Genomic DNA, 25,282 nt, shown 5'->3' on the forward strand with positions numbered 1-25,282 from the left:
ATATGGCACATGTGTAAATTTGCCTTGATCAGGCTATTCTTGACAAACTGAGTGACCATGCAAGGAGACTAGTGAGAGAGGCCACCAAGACACCTATGACTACTCTGAAGGAGTTAAAAGCTTCAGCAGCTGAGATGAGAGAGAGACTCTACATACAACAACTGTTCCTGGGTTCCTCATCAAAGCTTTATGGGAAAGTAGCAAAGAGAAACCACTGTTGAAGAAAACTCAGATTAAGAACAGAACCATTGTATTGCCAACCAATGTATTACAATCACTAACACCGCTATTGTAAGATGCATGTATGGCACAGCAGAGGAATCGTTTTTCAAAGTTAATGTCATAAATAAAACATCTGTTGTGGTACAAGAATAAACATGAAAATAATGCACAATGTCTTTTATTTTTTCTGTATTTGGCCACAAGTTAAACATGTAGCTAAACATGTAGCACACCTCTATTGGATTATAAGTACACATAATCTTTTCAAATCAAAAGTCCTGTAGGAAATGATGCCTGATGGCAAAGTTCATCTTTCCGGCCTAGAAATGCTCTCATCAACCATCGTCTTCTTTTATCTACAGTTATGAAAAACTGTGTTAAATTATTTAAGGTGATTCAGGAAGATAACATAAGTCTTTCTGCTCCTCAGAGTTTCTTCCTCATCTTACCCTTCTTCTGACCCCCCCGTCCAAACCCTGACTTCTTCACTTCTCCGAGCCACTGCTTGTTCTTTTTACGGAGATTTTTCAGTCCTCCGCTCTGCAGGAACTTGTGCTTCTGCTGTTTCTTGCGCTGTTTCAGGATCTGCTCGCGCGTCTTCAGCTCTGAGCGCACTCTGCTGCCGCCAGGTGTCTGCTGTGGAGCCGAAGGCCTCTGAAAGTTTGGATTATTGGGGTTTCCACCTCGACGGCCACGGCCTCGACCCCGACCTGGGACACCACAGAGAAAGGGGTTAAGACAAAAACAGTACTACATGAATACTTGATAATACATGCAAAAGTATCAGAGAATTCTCATAACTTGTGCAGACTGGGTCATTGAGAAAAAGCATGTTTGCATTCAGAACAAGGGTTTGTGGGACTGATGTACCCTTCTAATATAGCAGCTGTAACTGCAATTTCTTTGGCCAGACCAGATTTCCTTTGGTTTACAGATCTTTACAAATGGTTTAGATTATTTCTCCGGAGAGTCAACCACAACTAACAGAAAAAACTAAAATGTTTGTACTTTTCCTTCACTGTTAAAAAGACTGTAAATTCTCGCTCAAAGCAGTCAGAATATAAGGTGGTCCAGAGTACTGGGCAGAGCTTTAAAATGTATAAAAGCCACAAAAGCATCCTCATAATTTGGTAGTCTATTAAAGTTACAAGATTGCCAGGCTCTATTATCGCCAGCTCTTTGCTCTTTCACCTGTAGGCTCCACCCAGGTGCATGTGGAATAATTCTGCCAGGAGTGATGACGTTGGAGCCCAAATGCCAGACACAAACTTTTATTAATAAACAAAGGTGCTTTTTTTTTTTTTTTTTACCTCCTGCTGGTCGTCTCCCCCCTCCTGTTTCACCATCTGAGCCTGATCCTCCGTCATCCACCCTGTACTTCTTCTTCCATTCCTCATAGCTGACGTATTCGTTAAGTGAAACAACATCCAAACAAAACAGCTTTATATCAGCAAGAACAGTAATAGCTAACTATAAAAGTAGTCCTTTTTTTGGAAGGATACAAGTTCTTTCTGTTCTTCTTGTTTTGGATGACCTGACCACCATCTGTCCGGATCTTCTTCTTCTGGTCCTCCTTTCCTGTTTCTGTCACAAAGCGTTTCCTCTTTCGGTCCCTTAAATAAAAGAAAGGTATCACATAATGCTTTGTGATTAAAATTTATATGCTAAATGAGTCAGAATAATAAAAAGAGAAGGAGACAGACAAGAAGTGAATGTAAGTTTTTACCATTTCATTATTTTTTTGTGCTGGTTGAGTTTCTCTCCTTCATCTCCCATGAGGTCCAGGACAGCAGAGGACGCCTGCTTCTCAAAAGCGCTGCCCTCTCCACCGAGGCTTAACCTAATATCAGAAAAAAAAGGCAGGGTTGGGTTAATCAGTTTTTATTACTTGTACAGCATGGCAATAGAAAAGAGGAAATGTTTTTTCCTCACCCTCTCTCAGAGTCGAAGTCTTTGGGTCTGTATGGGATGTAAAACTCCTCATCTTTGCCCGACTGTTTGCTTCGTTTGTTCTTTGGCCGCTGTTCCCCGTCCTCCTGTGGGCCTTTTCTTTTTCCACCTACAACTGCAGAGAACACCCCCTGGTGGAAAGGTAAAGAACTACATGTCAAAGAATGGCATTTAGTGCAGTAAGGGAATTCAACTGCAGTTTACTAAATGAGGATTTTCAGTCATGTGTAGCATAATTAACGTTTGCATGAAGCATGTGTCTTCAACACAGTTGATAAATTAAGTTATTAGGGCTGATTTGATTGGGGGAATATATATGAAAAACCACTTCAATATTTGTAAAAAATCTTTTTCCACAGGAAATTTAAAAAACATTTTCTTCAAACAATTTGCGACTTTTTAGCATTTTACACAAGAACATGCAGGATGTTGTCATGCATCTGTTTGAATAGTACAAAAATATAACATGCACAGCTATATATTTGGATTGGGCAGTAGGTTTTTTGATACTGTCAAGTCTTCGCCAAATTTTACCAGGGCATACAAGCACTTTCCAGTAGGCACAAGCAAGCACAGCAAGTAGAGCACACAGCTCTGCAGGTGTTTTATTCAGTCCTTTGAAAAAATGCATCAAGTCTACAAAACAAGGCACTGATTATAGAGGTGCTGGAAGTGATTCACAGTTGAAGCATTGTTTTTAAAACTTCATAGGTAAGCAGAGTTTAGGACAGAGGATCAGATGATCTTCTGTTGGCAAAAAAAAGTTTAAATCTGGTATTTTGACACAAATTTCAGGTTAAAGAAATATTGCACCTTCTGCGATTTGAAAATTGCAGCAGGCCAATTTGCGATTTAAACTAATTTTTGATTAATTGCCCAGCCCTACCCAGTAATTCCCAGAGAAGTTTAATCATTTTTAACTTTGCAACTGGAATGACCAGCTGACCTCTTTTGGGCTCAAGAGGAAGACATGGAGGAAGGAACATGACGGCCTTTACAGTCTACAACCAGCAGGTGGGGACTTGACAAACTGAACTGCAGGCAACACAGTCAATCAAGCGGATTTAAACTGCAACAGCTCAGCTCACACAGCTTTAATTTCCTAAAAAAAAGGTTTTATGCATCCCAAATCTTTGGTCTGGACTGGGCTTAGGTTAAAACATCAGCATTCTGTTGTTTTAAAAAAAATGAACTTGGTTTAGCTACATTATTATTGCAGTCTGACAAATGCTGCATCTTTTATCATCATCACATCATCAGTCTTTAATTTCATTTAAGCAGTAGTTTCTTTTCTGTTTGGCTGTGGTTGGAATTTAGCTCACTGTAATGGTGAAACTGAGGCTATTTTCCCTCTATTTTCTAACAGATTATCTTTCATAGCTATATGGTCATTTTAGTAAACAAATACTTAAATCTCTTTGTGTTTTACTTTAATTTGTTGAAGACATTTTTTCTCTTAAATAAACAACAGACTCAAAAAATGCTTTAGAGAAAAGAACACGGTCATGCTTGGTTTCATATCACAACACCACAGAAGCATGAGGGTGTCTTGCCTGTAGAGTGTCTTCTTCTTTGCCTGTTGAGTGTGTGAAATCCTCGTCTGTGTTGGTGGCGTTGGCTGGACCCTGGAGTTGGTTTTCTGCAGCGAGGTCATCTCTCTGTTTGCTGAATTTTTCCACCAGTCTTGTGTCTTTGGAACGTTTGGCTCTCATCACCTCACTCGCTTGCGTTTTACTGTTAGAGTTGATTTCAAAAATTGTCTAAGAGAAGATGAAGGAAAGATTAATCATCCTTTATGGCAGGTGTAGGAAATCTGATCTTGTATGTACTGTATCATCTCGTGTAACTCACTGATTTGGATTTGTAGCCTTTAATGGCATCCACTATCTGAAGACGCTCCAGTTCCATTTTCTCCAAATCTGACCCTGAAACAACATCATTCAAACACTGAAATCAAATATCCATTATCACAGGCACCTTTCTCTTAAAAGTTTGTCTTCTTTCACACTCACCTAGCAGTGGATGAATGGCCATGCTGGACAGATCTGTGCTTTTCACCCGTCTGATGGACTCAGCCGAAGGGTTCGGTCGAGACTTGAGGTACTGCTTGTAGGCGTTCTCAGACACACGATGCATGTTTTGCAGGTCCAGGGAGTTCTCATGGGCCGTGATCAGATGGGAACCTTCGTCGTCGAGGATGCTCTGAGGGACCCGACCATAAATGCCATCTGCATCTGGAGGAGAAGAGAGAAAGACTGTGACAAACAAGCAACCTGAAGAGTAGAGATGCACTCTAAGGAAAGCTGCAAAGTCTACCTTTATCATGCTCTGGAGTGGCAAACTGCACAGGACGTCCCAGGAAGAGGTGAAGATCGTAAACAAAAGGCATCTCATCTTGACAAATCATACTGTAGGCTGTGCCACTGCGACCAGCACGTCCCACACGGCCTAATGGGACAAACAAGTGATAATACATGGTTTAAAAAAACGTATCAATATTCAAAAGTTTAAATGTAAAACTTGAATTGAGGCCAAACTCAGATCATACTTAACACTCACCAACTCTGTGCAGGAACAGCTTGGCCTTGGAGGGGAAGTTGTAGTTGATGACATTGTCCAGCAGGGGGATGTCGATACCACGAGCAGCAACATCAGTCACGATCAGCACCATTGCCTTTCGATGAACAAACTTCCCGATGTTGATTTTTCTGGCGGTCTGGTCGAGGGCGCTGTAGATGTAGGCGCACTCTATACCTTCAGAGGACAGCAGCTGGACAAGATAAAGAGACAATGAAATGCTCCATTAAGTCTAGTTTTAACAACATTTGTCATACATTTTATCAGTGCAGTTGTTTTGCTTTTTGTATCTCACCTCTTTCAGGTACTCTACATGGTGTTTGGTGGCTACAAAAACCACGGTTTGCTCCTGAGGCTTCACTACGTTCCTCAGCAGATGAAGCAGCAGCGCAGGTTTGTCATCCACACGCAGATGGAAAAATGACAGCTGAGGGCAAACAGAGGTGATTCAGATTGTGTAGTTGGTCTACAACTGAAGACTGAGTTTTGAGGTCTGAGAGTTGTGTGTCTTGCATTTCTTCTGAAGTGTTTAGTTCACAGGCAAAGTCTACTAAGTCTACAGCCAAGTAAAACTGATGAACCATTCTGCAATAAAATGGTTAAATGTATGACAAGAGAGTGCCTGAAATATAAATAGGTTTAAAAAACACAGATGTGCCCGTTTTACCGCAACTTTCAACATCACTTATGCCCAACTGTAGCTCTGTTCTTAGACATCGATGTTTAGGGTAAATTATGCTGGTTTGTTTTTTGTTGTCTTGGTCTCAACTTATTTGGGTTCCTTATTATTTTGTAATGTGTGATTCTGTATGCTGTGCATGTATTTAAAAACACTCTGTCAACCTGTTTTTGAAAAGTGCTTCACATGTTACATTGTTATTGATATTATTAGCTTTCAATAGGATCGTCTGTCATACATGTTTGGATATCACTGTCTATCTTCCCCAGTAAAAGGCACAAAATCATTAGTAGTTCAAAACAAAGAACCTTATTTTAACCAGAAAAACAATTTGCTGAATCTAGAATATATGGAAGTTTAACTTTCTGAAGTTAATCAAAGGAAAAAATAAACGTTTACTTGATATTTAATTTTTTTGAGAAGAACCTGTATATGCATGTATTGGCATTTATTTTAGTTAATGATGCTTTATTACCACTTTTTCAGGGTTAACAAGCTGTGTCCTGTATTTACCTTTATCTGGTCACTGAGCTTTGAGTCCACATCCAAACGAATCAGAACTGGTTCAGTCAGCCCTGGAAAGAAACATTAAGTTAGCTTGCATCTTAGGCCATGTTTGCATGGAAATGCTCCACTAAAAAATGTAATTTTTTTTTGTTTTTTTCAGAGTCAAAAAAGTTCCATGTTCAGATGACAACACTGATAACAGCTGCTGGCACATGCATCCTCAAAAATGACTAACAATACTTTAGTATACATGCCAGGTCAGTAGCCATGTGACTTTGTAATGAAACAACAGGCTAAAAGCAATTATTCTGTCTTCAACAGAATGGAGTGGTGTAAACATAGAAAAAGCTGACACACAAGTGTTTGTGAGAATGGACACTGACATTAACTCTTTTGCCCACCAGCCATGGTGGCTAGTAGTTTTGCAAACTTACTAGCCACAATTTTGGTGTTTGGAAACTATGTGCTATATGACATATTTGGTACATCTGGTATGACATGACATTCATGCTCTATTTTCCCTCATCAGTATGATCAACATAAGCTCTCCTCTTAATAAAGCACTTCTCCCTGTACATATGAAACAGCACACTACAGAGATATGCATCATACTTCACCGTTAGAGAAAGTCATCTAAGAGTCAAGATGCCTAGGCTTTTATTTTCTTCAATGGTTATTAAGTTTATGCTAATTTTAAAATACTGACTGTAAATTGACTGTGTATTTCGGAAAACTACAGCAGATTACAAGAACATCTCTCATTTTCACTGCGACAAATCTCCACCAGAGAATGTTAAGCGTCAAAACTTTTCCTCTCCTCGCCATTGTGGCTAGTTAGAGTCACTCTGTTACCCATCACGGCTGAAATCTACCCACGTTTGGCTAGTTGGCGGGTGTAAATGTCAAGCCCTGATCATGTGCATGAGCAAAATGTCTCCATTTTCAGCAGGAACTTTATTTTTCCAGTTTACATGACTAGAGTTAGAGAAGTGTTAGCATTTAAAATGTCCTTTCTAGTAGTTTTATTCAAGGCAGCAAGGCACAACGGACGGTTTCGACTTAGTCTTCCTCAGCGTTGTGAGGAAGTTTACATGACAACATAAAGTTTAGACTATGGAACCCGTTATGAGAACTGCTATAACTGAAAACCGCATGTGAGTGTTGGCCCGCCAACATCTCTGATTCAGAGGGAAGAGAAAGATGACCAACAAACGAGTGCCTTTCAATGATTCCCTTCGACTTATTGCAGGACAAAGAAAAGCAAGTTTTACATGTGGTAGTGTACCCTGTCCGAGAGTTACATAAACTAGGCAATAAAAGATATTACATGATGCATGATATAATAAGTTTGAGTTACCTTTTGTGCATTACACAAGAACTTCCTGAACAATGTAACTAATTACAAATTGCAGAGTAATCAAAAATAATGTCTGCCTTACACCAAGAACTTCAAGCACCCAAAATGCAGCTGCTGTGTCAACAGTCAAAGTGCAAAGAAAGATCACTGTTTAGAAATTGTCATGCAAATGGGGGCTAAATCAGCAATACTATTCTGACCACAGTTACCTTTTTAAAGCTAATGTATGTCATACAGAAGTGATTGCTGATCCTACCTGCTCTGGCAAACTCCACCAACACTTTGGGCAGTGTGGCAGAGAACAGCAGAGTCTGTCTGGTGTCTGGAAGCCTGCCGATTATCTCCTGAAGCTGCTCAGCAAAACCCATCTCAAACAGCCTGAGCAAGACAGAAGGCACAGAACCATTACCAAATCCTCTCATCAGAGAAAATCAGAGATGTGAAATGAAAACAGGACCCATTTCTCACCTGTCAGCCTCGTCAAACACTACGTACTCCACACTCTGCAGCTTCAGGTTCATCTCTTTGATGACGTGCATGAGACGACCAGGGGTACCGATGATTCTGGGGGAGAGATTGATGAAAATCAGGACTAAACATCTCAAAAAGAGATATAATTATTAGTTACAACAACGTGAAATCACTCACATGTCTGGGTTTTCATGAAGGGCGGCAAACTGATCATCCATCCTAGAAAACAGCAGAAATATTTACATTTATTCTAGAATTTATTTTTCAATCTAACTTAAAAAGAAATAAGGAGAATTCACACACCTGTCTCCACCAAGGATCAAGGCAGTTTTAAGGCCGGTGAACTTCCCCAGCTATAAAACCAAAGGGAATTCACTTTTATAATCACAGACACATAGCAAAATTAAACCTTATTTTAAAACCTAAATCTTCAAGAAACTTTATTCCTCTGACCTCTTTAGTGAACTTCATGGTCTGTAGTGCCAGCTCTCTGGTGGGTGTCAGGATGAGAGCCCGGGCTCCCATTTTGGCTTGAGGGGCTTTCAGCTTCTCAAACATGGGCACCAGAAAGGCAGCAGTCTTACCGCTGCCAGTCCTCGCCATGGCCACGATATCTTTCCCATCCAGAATCACAGGGATGGTCTGAAGTGAAGGAGAGAAGAATTCTGCATTAAATTCTCTGCTGTTAAAGATGAAAGAAGTTTGATTTAGGCATCCTGACAAACCTTTCTTTGGATCGGAGTTGGGACTTTGTAACCCTTCTTCATGACGCCTTTATAAACAGGGTAGCAGAGGCCTGAGCAAAAAAAATAAAAAAGTTTAAACATTAGGAAAAACTCAATCACTTTTGAATTAAAAACACCTTCCTCAGCTCAAATGACTTTCAAATAAAAGCGTTCAGTTGCATCCACTCCAAACTATATGCTCTATACAGGGTCTTACCCATGGATTGAAAGCCTCCAGACTTCTTCTTCTTCTTGTTTTGAGCTCTGACCAGCTCTCTGGTGTCTGGCTCCACATCTGAAAGGTACTCAGAGGAGGCCGGGAACCTTGGCATCCTTCTCCCTGGCTGTAAGTCAAAATAGGAAAATGCAACAGCTACTTGTCAATAACACAAAAAACATGCCAAAAAAGAAATCATCTGCCAGTTTTATCCTCATAAAACAGATGAATTCATCCTTACAAATTGAAATGATGATTTAACAATTTTTCTTATGTCTACAATAAGGGATGCACATTTAATCTTAATTTCATCATTCCCATGCTGAAAAAGACTGGATTTATCTCAATAAAGTGAATTATTTTTTATAAACAAGCAATGTGTTCTCACTCAGCATGTGTCCAGTTTACTCACTGTGTAGAGTCCTAAGTATAAAGCCATGCTTTCACAGCATTTTGAAGTTGACAGATGAAGCTGAATTATCTACTAGCTACCATCAGATTGATTGCTGTCAATGTGTATTCAGAATGGTCAAGTTGCAATTATGTATTAAACAAAAACATGATGCAAAATATATTGCTATTCTCTTTTCTTGCTTGCATGTTTATTTTATTTATTTTTCTAACAGGACTTTTTGTAATATATTAGTGTTATTATAGAAAAAAAATCATGTTTTATGAGTAAAAATAGGGCTGTCAAGATTAATTGCATTAATCGCAATTAACTACAAATAACAATTATTGTAAATTTTTAGGGATGTGCGATATTACCAGCATGTTATCATCATTGGCAGGTATCTTAAAAAGTGAATTGTTGGTATGAGCACACATGAAAATTTCTGCTGTTATTTACTACCAATATTTCGATAGTAAACTTTACCAACAACTTGCATGAAAGCCAAGCGAGCTTGAAGCTTTTGCCAACCCCTCATGTGTTTTGCACTGAGGAGATGCTTCTGTCTAGCCAGTCTGCCATAAGCCCAGTTCAGTGAAGCTTTGCAGTGATGGTTCCCCTTCTGGAACTCCGTCCCATCTCCACACAGGATCTCTGGAGCTCGGTCAGAGTGACCATCAAGTTCTTGGCCACCTCTACTACTAAGGCCCTTCTCCCTCGATTGCTCAGTTTGGCTGGGTCACCAGCTCTTAAAAGTCCTGGTTGTGCTAAACTTCCTTCATCTAAGAATCACGAAGGCCACTGTGCTCTTGGGAACATTCAGTGCTGCAGAACATTTCTGTAGCCTTCCCCAGATCTGTGTCTGTCAACAATCCTGTCTCTGAGCTCTGCAGGCAGTTCCTTTGACCTCCTTTTGCTCTGATAATGTGTTGTCCACTGTGAGGCCTTCTATAGAGAGGGGTGAGCCTTACCAAATCATGTCAAATCAATGTAATTTACCACAGGTGGACTCCACTCAAGGTGTAGATACATTAAGGTGTTTTTCAGGGTCTGAATACTATGTCAAAGTGATATTTCAGGTTTTTTAATCTTTAATACATTTTCAATAAAAAATGTTTTCATTTTGTCATTGGGGGGTACTGAGTGTAGATTAATGGGAATCAAAAATAATGTTTTTCGACTGTATTTTTAGGCTGCATAACAAAACTGAAAAAGTGAAGGGGGTCGCAGGGGGTTGAGTTATTCTGTAGGAAACACTGTATACAGACTCAAATCTCCTTCGTTTATAAGATTAGAAAACTGTAGGAAACAGTAACTAAAGTTTATGGTAAACCTAAGACTTGTCATAATTTGAGTCCATAGATCCTCCTCAGATTTGACTCATGCAAAGAGTTTTACTCTGCTTAATAAACAGATGAAGTGATATCAAAACAGACACCGGAATTTACAGTATTTAGCATATATTTTTGGTTACTACTCATGTTATAGCATTGCCACATTTGTTTTGGTGACTTTAAAGGTCGTATATTAATTTTTCATGTATAAAGAAATTAGGGGGCATCCGGATTTGAACCGGAGACCTCTTGATCTGCAGTCAAATGCTCTACCACTGAGCTATACCCCCGTCTGTACAGTACAGAGCGATGGAAACGTATAGTCTAATAAAGCCGCTACTTCTTTTTTTAAATAAATAATAATATTAGTTAGTCACCATATGATATCTGAGCCATTTTCAAACAATGTTACTCACAGAATCATCGTCTTTAATCTCAGCAGCCAGCTCAAAGTCTCCGCTGTCAGAGTCAGCCTCCTGCTCTCTATTAGCACTGTGTCTCTTCTTCTTCGTCAGTTTCTTCTTCTTCTGCGCCATCCTGGTGCTCTAATACAGCTGTAAGTCTGCTTTAAATAGACTTCACTGTACAGTTTATGAAATTATAAGGTTAAAACTGGTGATCTAAAGAGATATTGATATCTTAACGTACCACAACACGGGAGGCAGACATGTTGAATCCACGTGTGGACGTCTTCTTCTCGGTTTCCTCTTCTTCTTCCGTCCAATGCCCGCCGCTGGTACGTTGTTGTAGCCCAACATCGCCACCTACTGCCTTTAGGAAAAACTCCAGCGTCATATCATCTTTTCCTGCTGCTCCCCCGCTCCCTCCACGGCCATGCTGTATGATGTGAAAAATTCCATTATCTTAAAAGCCTTACAACCAAGTTCCTGATGTAACAATATCTCATTTACTTACAGAGGATTTGATGAACTGTACTTCAAAGCCGGTAATTCAGCAGCTAAATCGAACCATTTAACTCAATTTTACGCTCTTGCATTTGCCAGCCCCCACAAAGCCAGAAATTAAATTATTAATTCAGAGAAAAAGACAGATTATTTGTTTGAAATCTATATACTCTGATGAGTAGAAAGAAGAGGAACAGAACCCCAATCCTGCACATTTTCTTTTTTTTAGCACACAGTGCTGCAAAAATGTTTACCCCCTTCCTGATTTCTTATATTTTTTGCATATTTGCCAAACTCAGATATTTCGATCATCAAAGCACTTCAAATATTAGTCAAAGATAACCCACCCCTATATAAAATGCTGTTTTATAATGATGATTTCATTTATTGGGGGGGGGCATCTAAATTTTCCTGGCCCCATCGTTAAATAAAGAATTATTTGTGATTAACTGCAGTTTTTCAAAGTCTGAGTTCAATTTCACTTGCACACATCCAGGCCTGATTACTCCCAGACTTGTTGAATCAAGAAATCCTTTAAATAGAACCCGTCTGACAAAGTGTAGTAGACACAAAGATCTCAAAAGCAACACATCACAGCACCATCTGAAGAAAATCAAGAACAGATGAGAAACAAAGTCACTGGCATCTGTCAGTTTGAAGGGGGCTACAAAGCCATTGCTAAGATTTTGGGGGCCCATTGAGCCATGGTGAGGTCATGAACACTGACCTTAACGATTCAACAATAAGAAAGAGTCTGGGCAAAATAGTATCCATAGGAGAGTTCCAGGACAAGAAAACCACTGCTAAACAAAAATATACATGTGTTTACATACTGGGCAACTTGTCGTAATTTATAAAAATGTAACACACTCACAGACATCACTTTTATATCACATTCAATTCCACTGGAAATCTATTCCACTTATATTGTTTTTATGCCTTCATTTATCATGATTCTTGTCAGATACTAGCTGTTCCATTTATTGTTTTATTGGCGGGTCGCAAACTCTATTTTTTTCCGTGCTATTTTCCTAGTACCCCACATGTTTGACAGGAAGGGTAAGGCAGCATTCAGCTCCTCATTGGGCACCGCTCCCTATTGCACACTGCAGGGAGGGGCTTCAAAGAATGTCCAGCAATCAGTCTGTGACCTCAAGCCCAAGCACACTTGGGTTATGCAGCAGGTAAGTCAACCTCTGAATGGCTTAAAAACAATAAAGGTGTTGGAGTGGCCTAGCCAAAGTTCAGACCTAAACCTGATTGCAATGCTGTGGCATGACCTTACCATACTCTCAAGAGTTTTTCTTCCTGTATTTCAAATGTATTTCATGCAATAATATGTGTAAGTCTTGCATGGACAGACACCAAATATATGTTTTAATACACTATTACACTTGAAATTTCATGTCACTGATAAATATGAATAATTAAGAAATAAAGTTAGTTCTTTGTTATCTATAGGCTGATTATCTCTGACTTTTTGATGTATTCAGAATCTGTTTTCTGTTGCTGCATCTGCCCTCACTTTTTCAAAAACCCCATCAGAGACATGTCAGCAACATTAAACCTGAACAAAGTCAATATGCAGTACCAGTAAAAGCATGGATTATTTGATGATAGTCAAAAATACTAAGAAAAATTTGATCTCTGAGATATTTAAGTGGTTTTGTAAGATTACTTTAAACCCAAAGCAGGGATATTCTACATAAGCTTTTGCTGGGAAGCATGTGAATGAACCCTCGTCCATTCATCTCTGTTTTGTTATGTCACCACTCTTTAATGACAAATTGTATTGTGATAATACACCGCAACGTTCTCATTATTAATGCATATATTCCATTGACGGACATGCTGTGTCAAGCTTATGTTTGTGCAGTGAAGTGAAGTGTGCTCTTAAATAAATCTGGTAGCGTACTCCAGACTTCCAGCAGCAGAAGTGTGACAGTTGTTGCATGGATGGGTAAGCTTTGTCTGCTTGAAATGTCCTGAGCAGTCACTTCATAAAAATTATGCAACAAAAAGAAAAGCTCTTATCTCTTCTTTGGGTGTTTGAATTATGAGTTATATAAAAATATAGTCATCATAATGACAGCATTAGAGGACAATACTAATACTTTCACTTTTAGACATGCTTAAATATATTTCTGCAGGTTTCCAGAGAATAAGATATATCTGACTCTGGGTCATGCTGAAACAGATTACAGATTATTTCTGCAAAATGCCTGACCTAATGGCCTTCAAATGAGTTTGCAGGATTTAGTTGGTGTTTGATCTGAAAGACATGCATAATGTCTGCTATTTTTGTCGTATCATGCACAAAAAAACGAATCAGAAGTTACACACTTTGATTGAATTTTGAATACACTGGAACACATTTTTTTGGTTTTTAAGAATTTAATCTAAGTCAAACTAATTCAGCTGATGAGACAAGTTTTGACATTTGTTATTCACCAGTAGATAATGTCATTTATAATCCTTTCTTTGGTTTCACATTTCAGAGGTTTATTACGACTCTAATCATTCCCAACATGGTCTCAAACTTTGTGTGTCCTGAGAGAAAGAGATAAATGGCTGCTGTTTAGGCGAAGAAACTTTCTGCATGTGTCGATTTTCAGCCTGCTGTCGACAAAACAAGATCTCTTGCTGATTTTTTCCAATAGCTTACACATGTAAGTAATGTTTTTGAACAAAAAAAATCATCCTGCTGTCCTCTACGTTAAAATGTGTTTCTAATCTTGGATTTTTGCCACGTAAATAAAGGCTGTTTCACTTGTCTGAAACCTAACCTGTCGCCTCAGATTGAGGAATCTAAACAGCTTTAGCTAAGTTATTAATCTTGTCGCTGATGGTCTTGTTTGCTATTGAAGGTCACAAAGACACAGCAGTGTTAATCAAGCTGGTTTCATTAGTTAAAATCTCCTTATAGGAGCTTTAAATAGTAGGGGAGAGTGGGGTAAGTTGAGCCACTCCCTGTATTTTAAGCTGCGTTTCCACCAGGTGGTCCAGTTTGATTGAATAGTTTGGTATGGTTCAGCACAGTAAACCCCAAAATAGTTTTCACATAACCCCGTACCCTCATTTGGTGGGTGAAGCTCCACCCCTCTGTGACAAAAAGGTAAACCGCACATTATATTTTTCTAAATTCTTGACATGATGATGAGTTAATTGGTGTTGTTTTACCAAGATCCTGACATATTTATCATGTTCAATGTTTGTGTGTCATTGCATTTTAGGTAAATTGTATATTTATTTATGTAATATATACGTAAATTTAAATATAGTGGATAAGAAAAGTCTTCACCCCCTTTCATATTTTCCCCTCTAATTGACTTTATAAATCAATCATGGTCCATATAATATGACCCAAAAAAAAAAAACCCAGTGCAGTGAGTGTGTCTCAAATGTCTGTATTATAAAGACACCTGTGTCTGAAAGGTCCAGTCACTGGTTGATCAGTATACCTGGCTACCATTACACCATGAAGACAAAAGAACACTCCAAGCAGCTCAGAGAAAAGGTTATTGAAAAGTATAAGTCTGGGGATGGATACAAAATTTTTCCAAGGCATCGAACATGCCACAGAGTTCAGTTAAATCCATCATCAAAAAACGGAAGGAATTTTTCACGTGCAAATATGTCATAAAATGAGCAACTGTGCAAGAAGGAGACAAGTGAGAGAGACCACCAAGACACCGAAAACTACTTTGAAGGAGTTGCAAGCTACAGCTGCTGAGATGGGAGATCCATACAACGACTGTCGCCCGGGTTCTAAATCAGTCAACGCTTTATGGGAAAAGATAAAGCCACTGTTGAAGAGAACTCAGATTAAATCTGGACCAGAGTTCACCTAAAGGCATATGGTCAAGTGGAGGACGTTGTGTTTGGCGGACACCAAACACACATCACCACAAACACACCATCCCCACTGTGAAGCACAGTGGTAGCAGCATCATGCTGTGGGGATGCTTCTTAGCAGCCAGCATAGAAAAATCCAGGAGGACAATCTTATTGAGTCTGCAAGAGAACTACGGCTTGGGAGAAGATTAATTTTTTAGAAAAACAATGACCTGAAGCATACAGTGAAAGCTACACAGAAATGGTTGAAAGACAACAAGGTGAATGTTCAGGAGTGGTCAAGTCAAAGCCTAGACCTCAATCTAACAGAGAATTTGAGCAATCACTTATACCTTACATATTTCTATTCAATTAACTTTGCTTTGTAGAAATATGTTTTCACTTTGACATCAACAAGGGGGTGAATACTTTTAACGGCACTGTATTTTTGATGTTAGCTTGCCTGGGCACAAGGACATATAACTAGCTGATAAAAGCTGGGCAGAGATTAGACAAAAGAGTGGAAAAAGAGGGGCGGTACACCTGAGACGGCGGCCTCTAGTGGTTTAATACTGACTCACAGTTGAATCATACAGATCTACTATTGTACAAAAAAGAAGCACTACTGGGCCTTAAAATAAAATGTCGGGATGAGTGTCCTTTAAGGGCTTCTGTACAACAGTAAAATATAAGGTATCAGTAATAAATGTGTGAAAAGACAGAATCAGGGATTTTAAAAGAGTGTGTATCAAACAATCTAAACTAAAATGTAGGATGAGTACAGCTGGTGTTAACTGATTTTTTTCCATCTTGTTTTACAACAAAGTTTACTTTTTTCTCATCTGACTGCATGTGTTGTTATTGAGAGTAACATTCAAAACAACCCCTATTTAAAAAACCCACATGGTGTGAAAATAAAAGATAATGTTCCTCATTTTCTATTGGCTAGTGCGTCTCCAGCCTTCATGACTTTTTTCCCCTTTGCTCCAAACTTTTTGTTGTTTATAAGCTGCCACAGTTTAATTTTTTAAATCACCCAGTGGAAATGTGTCCTTTGGATGATAACGCTGACACTAATATGGCAGCCAAAACGTGCTCGGTGCTGTTTGAAGTCAGTGGGCTGATGTACAGTAAATAAGTCAACACCATGGTAACAGCGCCCCCCGAGCTAATGCCATTCATATTCCCTCACAGAGCCGCCGCTGCTGCTGCTGCTGCAGAGGCCTGGAGCCAAATCTGTTCAGGGAGCTAAGAGCGGATGCATGCAGAGAAATAAAAAAAGGTGCATGGAGCCACCTATAGGATTTTATTCTTAAGGTGATTTAAGTGATAAAGCCTGAGGGGGGATTATGAAATGAAGCTAGGGCTGCTGAGGCTGTGCTGGTTTGGACCTGGCGGGCTTTTTTGGCATCATTTTGCTATCAGGTCAGCCTCTTAACTCCCTTGCTTTGTCGAGCCCTTGTGTGCTTCTGAATCACAGCTGCATTCACATATGATGTTCTTCTTTTCTAAAGTTGTTTATTATTCATGAAGCAGGGCTTTAACGCTCCTGTCAATGAGTATCACATAAGGGAAATAGAGCAGCAGGTTTTCATTTTCCTATTGGGAGTATAAGGCCAGATTATGCCCTACCTCTTACAAATCCTCTGAGAGCCCTGTCATTGATTTCCGGATAAGATCTATAAATGGCAAACGTGCATAGATTTATGAGGACTTAATGTAGGCCAGGGGACTTATAGCAGAGTGAGATCATTTAAATATCTGTGGTAGAAGTGGAGTCGGTGATAACACAGTCTACACAAATCTGCAGCTTGACGGAGCAGTGATCGACTTAATGGGCTCTGAATGAAAGTCATTAGGAAAACAGATGTCAACATGTCTCAGGTTGGATTTTTGTAAAGATCTTCAGTGTGTGTCTGTGTGGAGCAGATGCTGCTTCCTCTAAGCCTCTGAGATTGAGGGGAATGTTTAAATTAAGAGATTATTGAGCTGATGGTTTGTAAAGCTGAGCCTTTAAATAGGGTAGCAGTTAAATATTCTTCCACTCTATCTGTGTCGATTTAATTATTTATCAACCGAGCTCAAAATAAATAAATAAATAAATAAGGCCGGCCACGGGTTCAGTGGACCTTTCAAAAATAGTCCAAACATCCAATTAGCATTGCGAGTGATGTGCAGCAGCAACATCAGGGCGGCCGTGTCCCTCCAGCCAGCCTTCAGACACTGGTTTGATTTTCCATGCCAGACGCTGTACGTCCAAGGGGCAAATTAATCTCTGAGATCTGATAACAGCCCCTCAAAAAGTTTCAAATGGCAGCATGAGAGGGAAAAATAGCTTTGGAGTTGCTGCCCACATGAAACAATTAGATCCTTACAGTCAAATGTGAGATGTTCTGCAGATTTTTTTTCAAATCCTGTTTTTAAGTGCTGTAAAGGCAGCATGTCAAAACATGAAAAAATCTCTTTCTGCATTTTTTCTTATGTTTTTCCAGTTTTAATATTTTAATTTGAAATGCTGGTATCATGGGGGAGGTCCTGGGTGCCCTATTGTTTGAAAAATTACTGCAAAAGTGCCCTCTTGTATGCCATGAAGGTAGATAGATAATAGCCATGGATGAAGGTATTGGCACCCCTGGAATTTTTCCAGAAAATACACCATTTCTCCCAGAAACTGTTGCAATTCCAAATGTTTTTTTAGTATACACATGTTTATTGCCTTCATGTGCATTGGAAGAACACAAAAAAAGCAGAAGAAAAAAGCCAAAATTGATATCATTTTACACAAAAACTCAAAAAATGGACTGCACAAAATTGTTAGCACCCTTTTACAACTGTGGGTAAATAATTTTATTTCAAGCATGTGATGCTCATTTAAACTCACCCGTGGCAGTAACAGGTGATGGCAATCTAGAAATCACACCTGGAGCCAGTTAGAATGTCTAAAAGTTGACTCAACCTTTGTGTTGTGTGCCTGTGTGTGTAACACCAAGCATGGAGAAGAGAAAGAAGAGCCCAGAACTGTCTGAGGACTTAAGAAGCAAAATTATGGAAAAATATGAACAACCTCAAGGTGTTTCACACATCCATCTGGAAAACCTCCCTTAGACAGCGTTTGGTAAAGGGCAGAGCCTTTGAAAAAAAAAAACGGAGGGTTGGTTGGATGAACGTTCTGTCTGTCACATCTTTACGGGCCAATCAGAGCAACAAAACACATTGTAACTGCTACTGTGGTGCACCGCTACCGAGGAGTAAACCCCATAGAGAACAGCATAACATCATAACATGAACCATGGTGACTACAGACATGTCATTGCACAACTTTTGTCGTTTTTGAAAAGAAATCAACTCAGTGCTGTTCTTTGTTCTTCTTTTAATGAAGAAATGTCGTCAGGTTCTGATAAAACTGGTGCTTTAGCAGCATCCATGCTACTCTCTTCCACCATGATGGCCCCGGCCTCTTGTTGCTGCTTGCTTACGTCACAACTCTGCCGCACCTGAAAGTACTGCCCCCTGACGCTGACTGGGCCTGTCACTTTCTAACCGGGCCCAAACTACAAGATGGATTCGCAAGTGAGAAACACGGAAACGGGTGTATCCATCTGTTTTGCAAGGTTAGATTCCATGTGGTCCAGTTCCTGAACCTAATTTTGAACCAAGCTGCGGATTCAAACCAAACCAACAAAATTGGTTTGGAACCAAAAAAGTTGGTTCTTCCTCGCGAACCATGACATCATCAGCTGGAGAGCAGTACAAGGAAGAACAAATTATAGGCCAAAATTGCAGAACAGATGGCAAAGGTTGGGCTTACCTGAACGCCAGACCAAATAATTAAGAAACAGCCTGAGTGACACAGAGTAACGCCCTCCCAATTTGGTTCTGTTTAAACTACTGTGTGAGCTGGTTCGCCGGAAAGCACCAAGGTTCTGAGCCTCCAGCACAGAGCCAGAGCCAGAACCAGAATCAGTATGTTCAAAAGTACTCTGATTGGACAAATTCAGTGGTGCCATAAGCTTTTTGGTAAAAAAGTAAATTTTCGATGACATGCTTCCTGGAGTATCTTTGTTAAATCAATGCTTAAATTGTTCGTAATTCCCCGTCTGTTTTGGTCCACTTAGAGTGCACAGGGCCAAATTTTATCTGATGCTCAACATACTCACATTAAATCCTTTTGTAGAATCCTAACAGCATGCGAGCAAACCGTCACCCCTTTCTATTTTCCTCTCAGTTGCTCACATTAAAAGGGACGGGACACTAGGAAAGAGTGAGGTGACAAGGAATCAGGAGTGTCTGCCAGGAATATTTTTAATGCCCTTTGTTAACTTGCTCTACAAAGCGAGAGATAGTAATGCATTAATACTTCAGTGTTTGAAATGTGCTCTGAACTGTGTCAACACAAAAGCAAAATTGTTTGTCTCAAAGCTGTCAAAGGCTCATTAATAGCAAGTGCTACACTTTGGTTGCCTTACATTTCATACTGTTTACAAAGTAAGTCTGATAAATGAATTTTTAATAGATCCAGTGTGACAGTAAGAGTGCGATACTGTGCCATGTGACATGGTGTCTAACGCTCTTAGGATACAGTGTGACACATCAATTTGAAAGTTTTCTTATGGTGATTTTGGCTATTTTTCTCAACAAAGGATTTGGCATAGCAATGTCAATAGCAGCAATAGCAGAGCCAACAATTCAAAATCAATCAAACATAGAAACTCGACCCAGATGTGACAAAGCTTAACTTTTTACAAATCTACATTATGATATTTACTGTTGTATATTTCCCTGATTGTGAACAATGTGGAGAAAAAAAATCCCACTGAAATTTGTGTCTATTTCAGGTTGATTCCACTCAGTGTGAGTAAAGCTGCTTTATGACTTACATTACTACTGAACTGAGACTCTAAAGATAAGAGGCACTACTCCTGGATGCTCTGGACCAAAAAGTGATGGCGTTTACATTGCTCGGAAAAAAGGAATCTTCCATGGAAGTCATTTAGCTTCCCTGGGATTATGGAATAATTCATGTTCAGTCCCAGAAGCATACAATGTCTATCAGACGGTGATTGCCGAGGGGTTCTGAGATTGCAAAAACATGGGAAATAGAGAAAAATAAATTGTAGAGGTGTCAGGGCTTCTGTACTTTCAGATGAGTACTTCCATGATTTCTGTTAGCACAGAACCCCATTTAAACACATGGGATTTTCTCCATTCCCACTTTTAAACAACATATATATAAATCTGTGCTTCTACTACTATCTGTCAACATTTTACACATACAAGTGCCTATAAGGAGAAAGGAGCAGGCTTGGTTGAGTCAAGTAAGTTTGCGCTGGAGCTATATATTCTCTTTTTTTTTTCAATTTCGATTTATTTTTCAAATTGATTACAACTCAGTGGACTGCATTATGACAGGCTGCATTACTAATTAAAATGTAATAGATTCATGTGTTGCTATTGTGTTGTTTTTAATCAATAATTCTATACACAACATTCAGACATGTGTTTCTGCTCACACATATTTCAAACAATCAGTCTCCATGTTGGACCTGTCCACACAAGAAAAGACCGCACGCCCCCGCCAGTGTGCTGCTGCAGCTGTAAATAACCTGCAGAGGACGACAGTCCGTCTCAGGGCAGCCAAAGAGGCAAGAGCCCGGTCTTGGCCTGAATGAGCTTGCATGGCACTGCGAACATGATAGTGCCACCCCCAGTGACAGCAGCAGATGGTGAGAGGGGCCACAGGCTTTACCCAGAGGGCCCCTGGGCAGGAACACAGAGCAGCCATGCTGAAAATACAAGGCCACTGATTGGACCATGCCTCTCGAGAAGCCACGGGCAGATAAGACGCTGAGAGGAGCAGCGCTTACATGCTTGAGAAGACGTATAATTTTGTTAACCCGCTAGTTTCTCTGGGCCCCTCCGCTCGGCCTTCACAGCAGATATTGTGGCTTAATAGGTCAGTAAATGGGAGGTCTCACCAGGGCATTTGGAGGGATTGTATTGCTAAAAAATGTCTGTCAGAGGTGTCAAAAAGATGATTTTTCTAGTTTTGAAACAAGATCATTATACAGATGAAATGTACTGAGGATACTGGATTAAAATGCATCATTTACTTGCAAGAAAAAAATGTAATATGAAAAAAAATGGGATTATAGGCTTAAATCTAAAAATGTTCAGGAGTTATATACTTTATAGGGGAAAAAAGGGAGTTTTTGATTTTAAGTACATGCTCCTCTCAAATGCAGAGTATTTTTGTGAATTTGTGCAGTAAATGCCCTTAAAGAAATCTGTTTATATGCAATTCTTATTAATCTAAAGGGCATTACAGCAAAGAAAAATCCAAAAGTGCTTACATTTCCACTAGTGCCACTAAGCCTTCTGCTGAAACGTCTCCTTTGCTGTATAAGGAAAATCAGGCTTTGCACTCTCTTTAGTGTAAAACTGCAGAGGCACATACATCCGGTCAAACTTTCAATTACTAATATTCTGGGTGCTAAAAGGCAGTTTCTCTTCAAGGCTTCTGGAGTTAATCTCACAGCTAGTGCCAGCATTAAGGCGATAATCACAGGACATGTGACAAAAGCACAAATACTTCCTCCTAAAGGGAAGTGAAACAGACCTCTGAGGATTCTTACAAGACTCCAAATTGGTCCTTTAAAGTGAAGTCAAGACCTCACTGTGTAGTGTCTAGATTTTGTTTTGATTCAGCTGCATGTACCCCGCAGAGTTCTCATCCGTGCCGTACAGTATTGTGGTCAAACACTGCTGGATTACTCCTCATTAACTGTGCAGGAAAACCCGCTGGGCTGTGGTTAATACACGAGACTTAATGGCCATTTCCAGTTTCATCTCCTCCACATTTTTACGGGAGGGTTATGTGCGATGACAGATGCCCAGAATTAAAGCCTACAGAGCAGAATTAACTTTTCATGCGTTTCCTCTTCACATCCTTGTTGTTACTTTTTGGTCGTTGCTTGCACGGCCTCGGGCTCGCTTCTTCTTCTGGTGTCTTAATTGCAATTTCATCAAGAATTTAAAGCCTCGTGTAGCCCTCCCTATTCTTGTCATTGTCACTCCACAACTATAGCCACCGCAGGGTACTTCAAGGGTATTTAAAGCAGCTATTGTGTGTCATAAGATAAGTCAGGAGCAGCTTGGGAAGGCTCACTTTCATCATTGTAGGACGGCCGGACCTCCTTTTCCCCTCCGAATCCATCCGTCTCTTACTTTCTCTTTCATGGCTTTATCATTCAGAGGCTCAGCAGCTCAGCAGAATATAAATGAATAAGAGCTGTAGGATGGGGAAACAGGGAAGGGGTCGAGACAAAAATTGCATGCATACATCAGCAAGGACTTGGTCTTACATACTTTGAACCACTCTGTTCAGTTGTGTAGATGCAATATGAACATTTCTCATTATAGATTCATCACACTCATCCATGACTAATGGGAGGCTCGAGATGTCGAGTGGTGTGCGAGCATGGTTGTGAATGTGGCTGTGAGTGTACAAGCCAAATGTAATTTCCCTTTTAAAATCAGTTTATCACATAAGATAAGCAATGTTTCATAGAGAGTAGCTGTAAAAGCAAAAGTTGCTGTCTAGAAAAAAGTCTGATTATTTTTCACTTACTGGCAGAAAGTCAGATGAATCGATTGATACCCATCTACAGCGCCTATAAAAATAATTCACCCCCTTGGATGTTTTACCCTTCACAGTATGCTTCAGGTCATCATCTTGTTAGAAACTAAATTGTCCCCCACAATGTAGTTCTCTTACAGACTGAATAAGATTGTCCTTCAGGATTTTCCCATGTTTTGGCACATTTATTTTACCCTCTACCTTTACTAGCCTTCCAAGGTCAGTTGCCAAGAAGTATCCCCACAGCATGATGCTGCCGCCACCTTGCTTCATAGTGAGGATGGTGTGTTTGTGGTGATGTGCAGTGTTTGGTGTTTCGCCAAACACTGTGTCTTGTCTGCTGGCCAGAAAGCACCATTTTGGTGAACTTTCTCCCACTTGACCATGGAGTCTCCCACATGCCTTCTGATGAACTCTAGTAGGAATTTAATCTGAGTTTTCTTCAACAGTGGCTTTCTCTTTGCCACGCTCCCATAAGACTTTGACTGGGGAAGAACCTGGGCAACAGTTGTTGCATCCAGAGTCTCTCCCATGTCAGCTGCTGAAGCTTGTAACTCCTTCAGAGTAGTCAGAGTAGTCTCCTTTTTGCACGGTCACTCAGTTTGTGGGGATGGCCTGATGGAGGCAGATTTACACATGTGCCATATTCCTCCCATTTCTTGATGATGGAGCTACTGAACTCCAGGGGATGTTCAGTGGAAATGTTTTTGTATCCATCCCCTGGATTCCTTTTTTCCTTCCTACTGATTAACCAGTGACTGGCCCCTTTGGACACAGATGTCTTTATATTACAATCACTTGAGACACATTCACTGCACTCACATGATCCTCATTACATTCAGTGTAAGACTACTAGAACTAGTTGGCTTGACCTCTGATGAATTAAGTCATTCCTTTAAAGGGGGTGAATATTTATGCTGTCACTTGTTTTGCCTTAGTTATTTTTATTCAATTGACATTACTTTGTAGAAAAATTTTTTTTTTGGTCAAAAAGGCCAAATTCTATTGACCATGATTGAGTCATAAAATGAGGAATGACTCACTTTCAAAGCCAGCCTCAAGTGGCCACTTTAGGAACTGCAGTTCTTTTGTTTTTCCATTTTGACTTTGTGTCTTAGACCTGGTCATGCTTGTTAAACATAAATTTAAGCTAATAGGCTGTTAATTTGACTTTGAAGTGGTAAATCTTTTACAGTGTGACAGAGCTGCATAACTCTTGAAACTCTGTGGTAAGGTGGGTCTGGCAAGAACAAAGCAGAGAGTCAACCTCATTGTGAGGCAATGCATGCTGATGAAGATGCACTTTGTGTCTTTGAGGAGCACCTAAAGTTACAGACGGAACTCGAATTCAGTGGATAACTACACTCATGGTGCAAATTTGTCTCACATCAAAAACAGCAACAATCAACAACAAAAATGAGCTAAATAACCCCAGCAGGGGGCACTGTACAACAAGCAACATCCAAACACAACCAAACACTCAGACCAAGGGCATGATTGGGAACGCTGCTCCTACTCTACATCTTATTTGCTAATATTAGGTGTATTTTTGTAATCAAACATCAAGCCAATTTTAAAAAAAAGTTTCAATCCCACTTATTTTGGGGTAAATTTAATATTTGCATAGGGGTTAAAAAGGAAAGAAAGAAAAGACACTCTAAATGCAACAATGTGTTTTTCCTCAGTTCCTCATATTTTCTGAATTTATTTCATCTTCTGGAGGATGGACAAGAAGCTGTGGGGCACCTCCAGTTGATGATCTGTTTTGTATAGCCTTAACCTTGCAAAGCAGATGGATTCACCCGTTTCCATGTTTCTCACTGGCAAATCCATTTTGCAAAGCTCCCGTCTGAACCATTTGGGCCTGGTTAGAAAGTAATAGGACCAATCAGCAACGAGGGGCAGTACTTTCTGGCATGGCAGAGTCATGACGTATGGAAGCAGCAACAAGAAACCGGTGCAATTATGGCAGAAGATGACGCCAGGGTCATCCGTGCCGAAAGCAACAAATACGATCGCTGGATCAGAGAAGCCATTGAGATCCGCAAATGAGGTCCGAGGAGCATAAATCGTGATGAGGGAGCCTACACCTTGTCACACACATGGGATGCAGTCCTGGAGAAGGTGTCAGACAGTAGGGGGCATAAGCCTCCCCTACTGTCTGGCAAAACCATGTAAGCAGCCTACAAGACACGTCTCAGCACCATCACGTGACGCTTCTGAGGAAAGCTACAGGAAGAAGCTGAAACATGTAAAGCAGGTAATTAAAACACTCCTGTCTGACTAAAAGAATTGTTACAGTACATGACGGAAGACATTAGTGTGAATGCTGCTGAAGCGCCGGTTTTATCAAAACTTGGCGACATTTCTTTGTTAAAAGAAGAACAAAGAACAGCATTGAATTGTTTTCCTTTAAAAAACGACAAAAGTCATGGACTGACATGTCTACAGTCCCCATGGTTCACGTCATGCAGTTC

General features: G+C 40.0%; 1 protein-coding gene and 1 non-coding gene across 3 annotated transcripts; both read right to left on the bottom strand.

The window, feature by feature from the left end:
* Window positions 1-384: 384 nt before the first annotated feature.
* On the bottom strand, window positions 385-11,153 carry ddx54 (DEAD (Asp-Glu-Ala-Asp) box polypeptide 54). Of its 2 annotated transcripts, XM_041810107.1 has the most exons (21): window positions 11,079-11,153; window positions 10,847-10,992; window positions 8,706-8,832; window positions 8,489-8,559; window positions 8,217-8,405; window positions 8,067-8,116; window positions 7,941-7,982; window positions 7,761-7,856; window positions 7,549-7,670; window positions 5,942-6,003; window positions 5,045-5,176; window positions 4,732-4,942; window positions 4,489-4,620; window positions 4,185-4,406; window positions 4,024-4,097; window positions 3,726-3,932; window positions 2,155-2,303; window positions 1,949-2,062; window positions 1,725-1,835; window positions 1,533-1,621; window positions 385-932 (listed from the first exon to the last, which is right to left on the bottom strand). In XM_041810107.1, the coding sequence occupies exons 2-21, from the start codon at window positions 10,964-10,966 to the stop codon at window positions 649-651; spliced, it is 2,604 nt and encodes an 867-aa protein (XP_041666041.1). In that variant the 5' UTR covers window positions 10,967-10,992; window positions 11,079-11,153; the 3' UTR covers window positions 385-648. The 2 variants fall into 2 exon arrangements, with proteins under 2 accessions (XP_041666041.1, XP_041666040.1); XM_041810106.1 differs by having other exon boundaries at window positions 10,847-11,124.
* Window positions 10,649-10,720, bottom strand: trnac-gca. The gene has a single exon. It is a non-coding gene; the product is annotated as a tRNA-Cys (tRNA).
* Window positions 11,154-25,282: the final 14,129 nt, after the last annotated feature.

This window comes from Cheilinus undulatus, linkage group 17, assembly GCF_018320785.1.
Source record: "Cheilinus undulatus linkage group 17, ASM1832078v1, whole genome shotgun sequence".
In the NCBI taxonomy this organism is placed as follows: domain Eukaryota; kingdom Metazoa; phylum Chordata; class Actinopteri; order Labriformes; family Labridae; genus Cheilinus; species Cheilinus undulatus.

Bases quoted from the DNA above. Each gene is read 5' to 3' on its own strand.
- ddx54 (XM_041810107.1), bottom strand. From the start codon at position 10,966: ATGGCGCAGAAGAAGAAGAAACTGACGAAGAAGAAGAGACACAGTGCT. The intron at 7,857-7,940 runs GTGAGTGATTTC...TCTCTCCCCCAG, and splicing joins CTTCATGAAAACCCAGACAT to AATCATCGGTACCCCTGGTC. The intron at 3,933-4,023 runs GTGAGTTACACG...ATCTTCTCTTAG, and splicing joins AAGGCTACAAATCCAAATCA to ACAATTTTTGAAATCAACTC.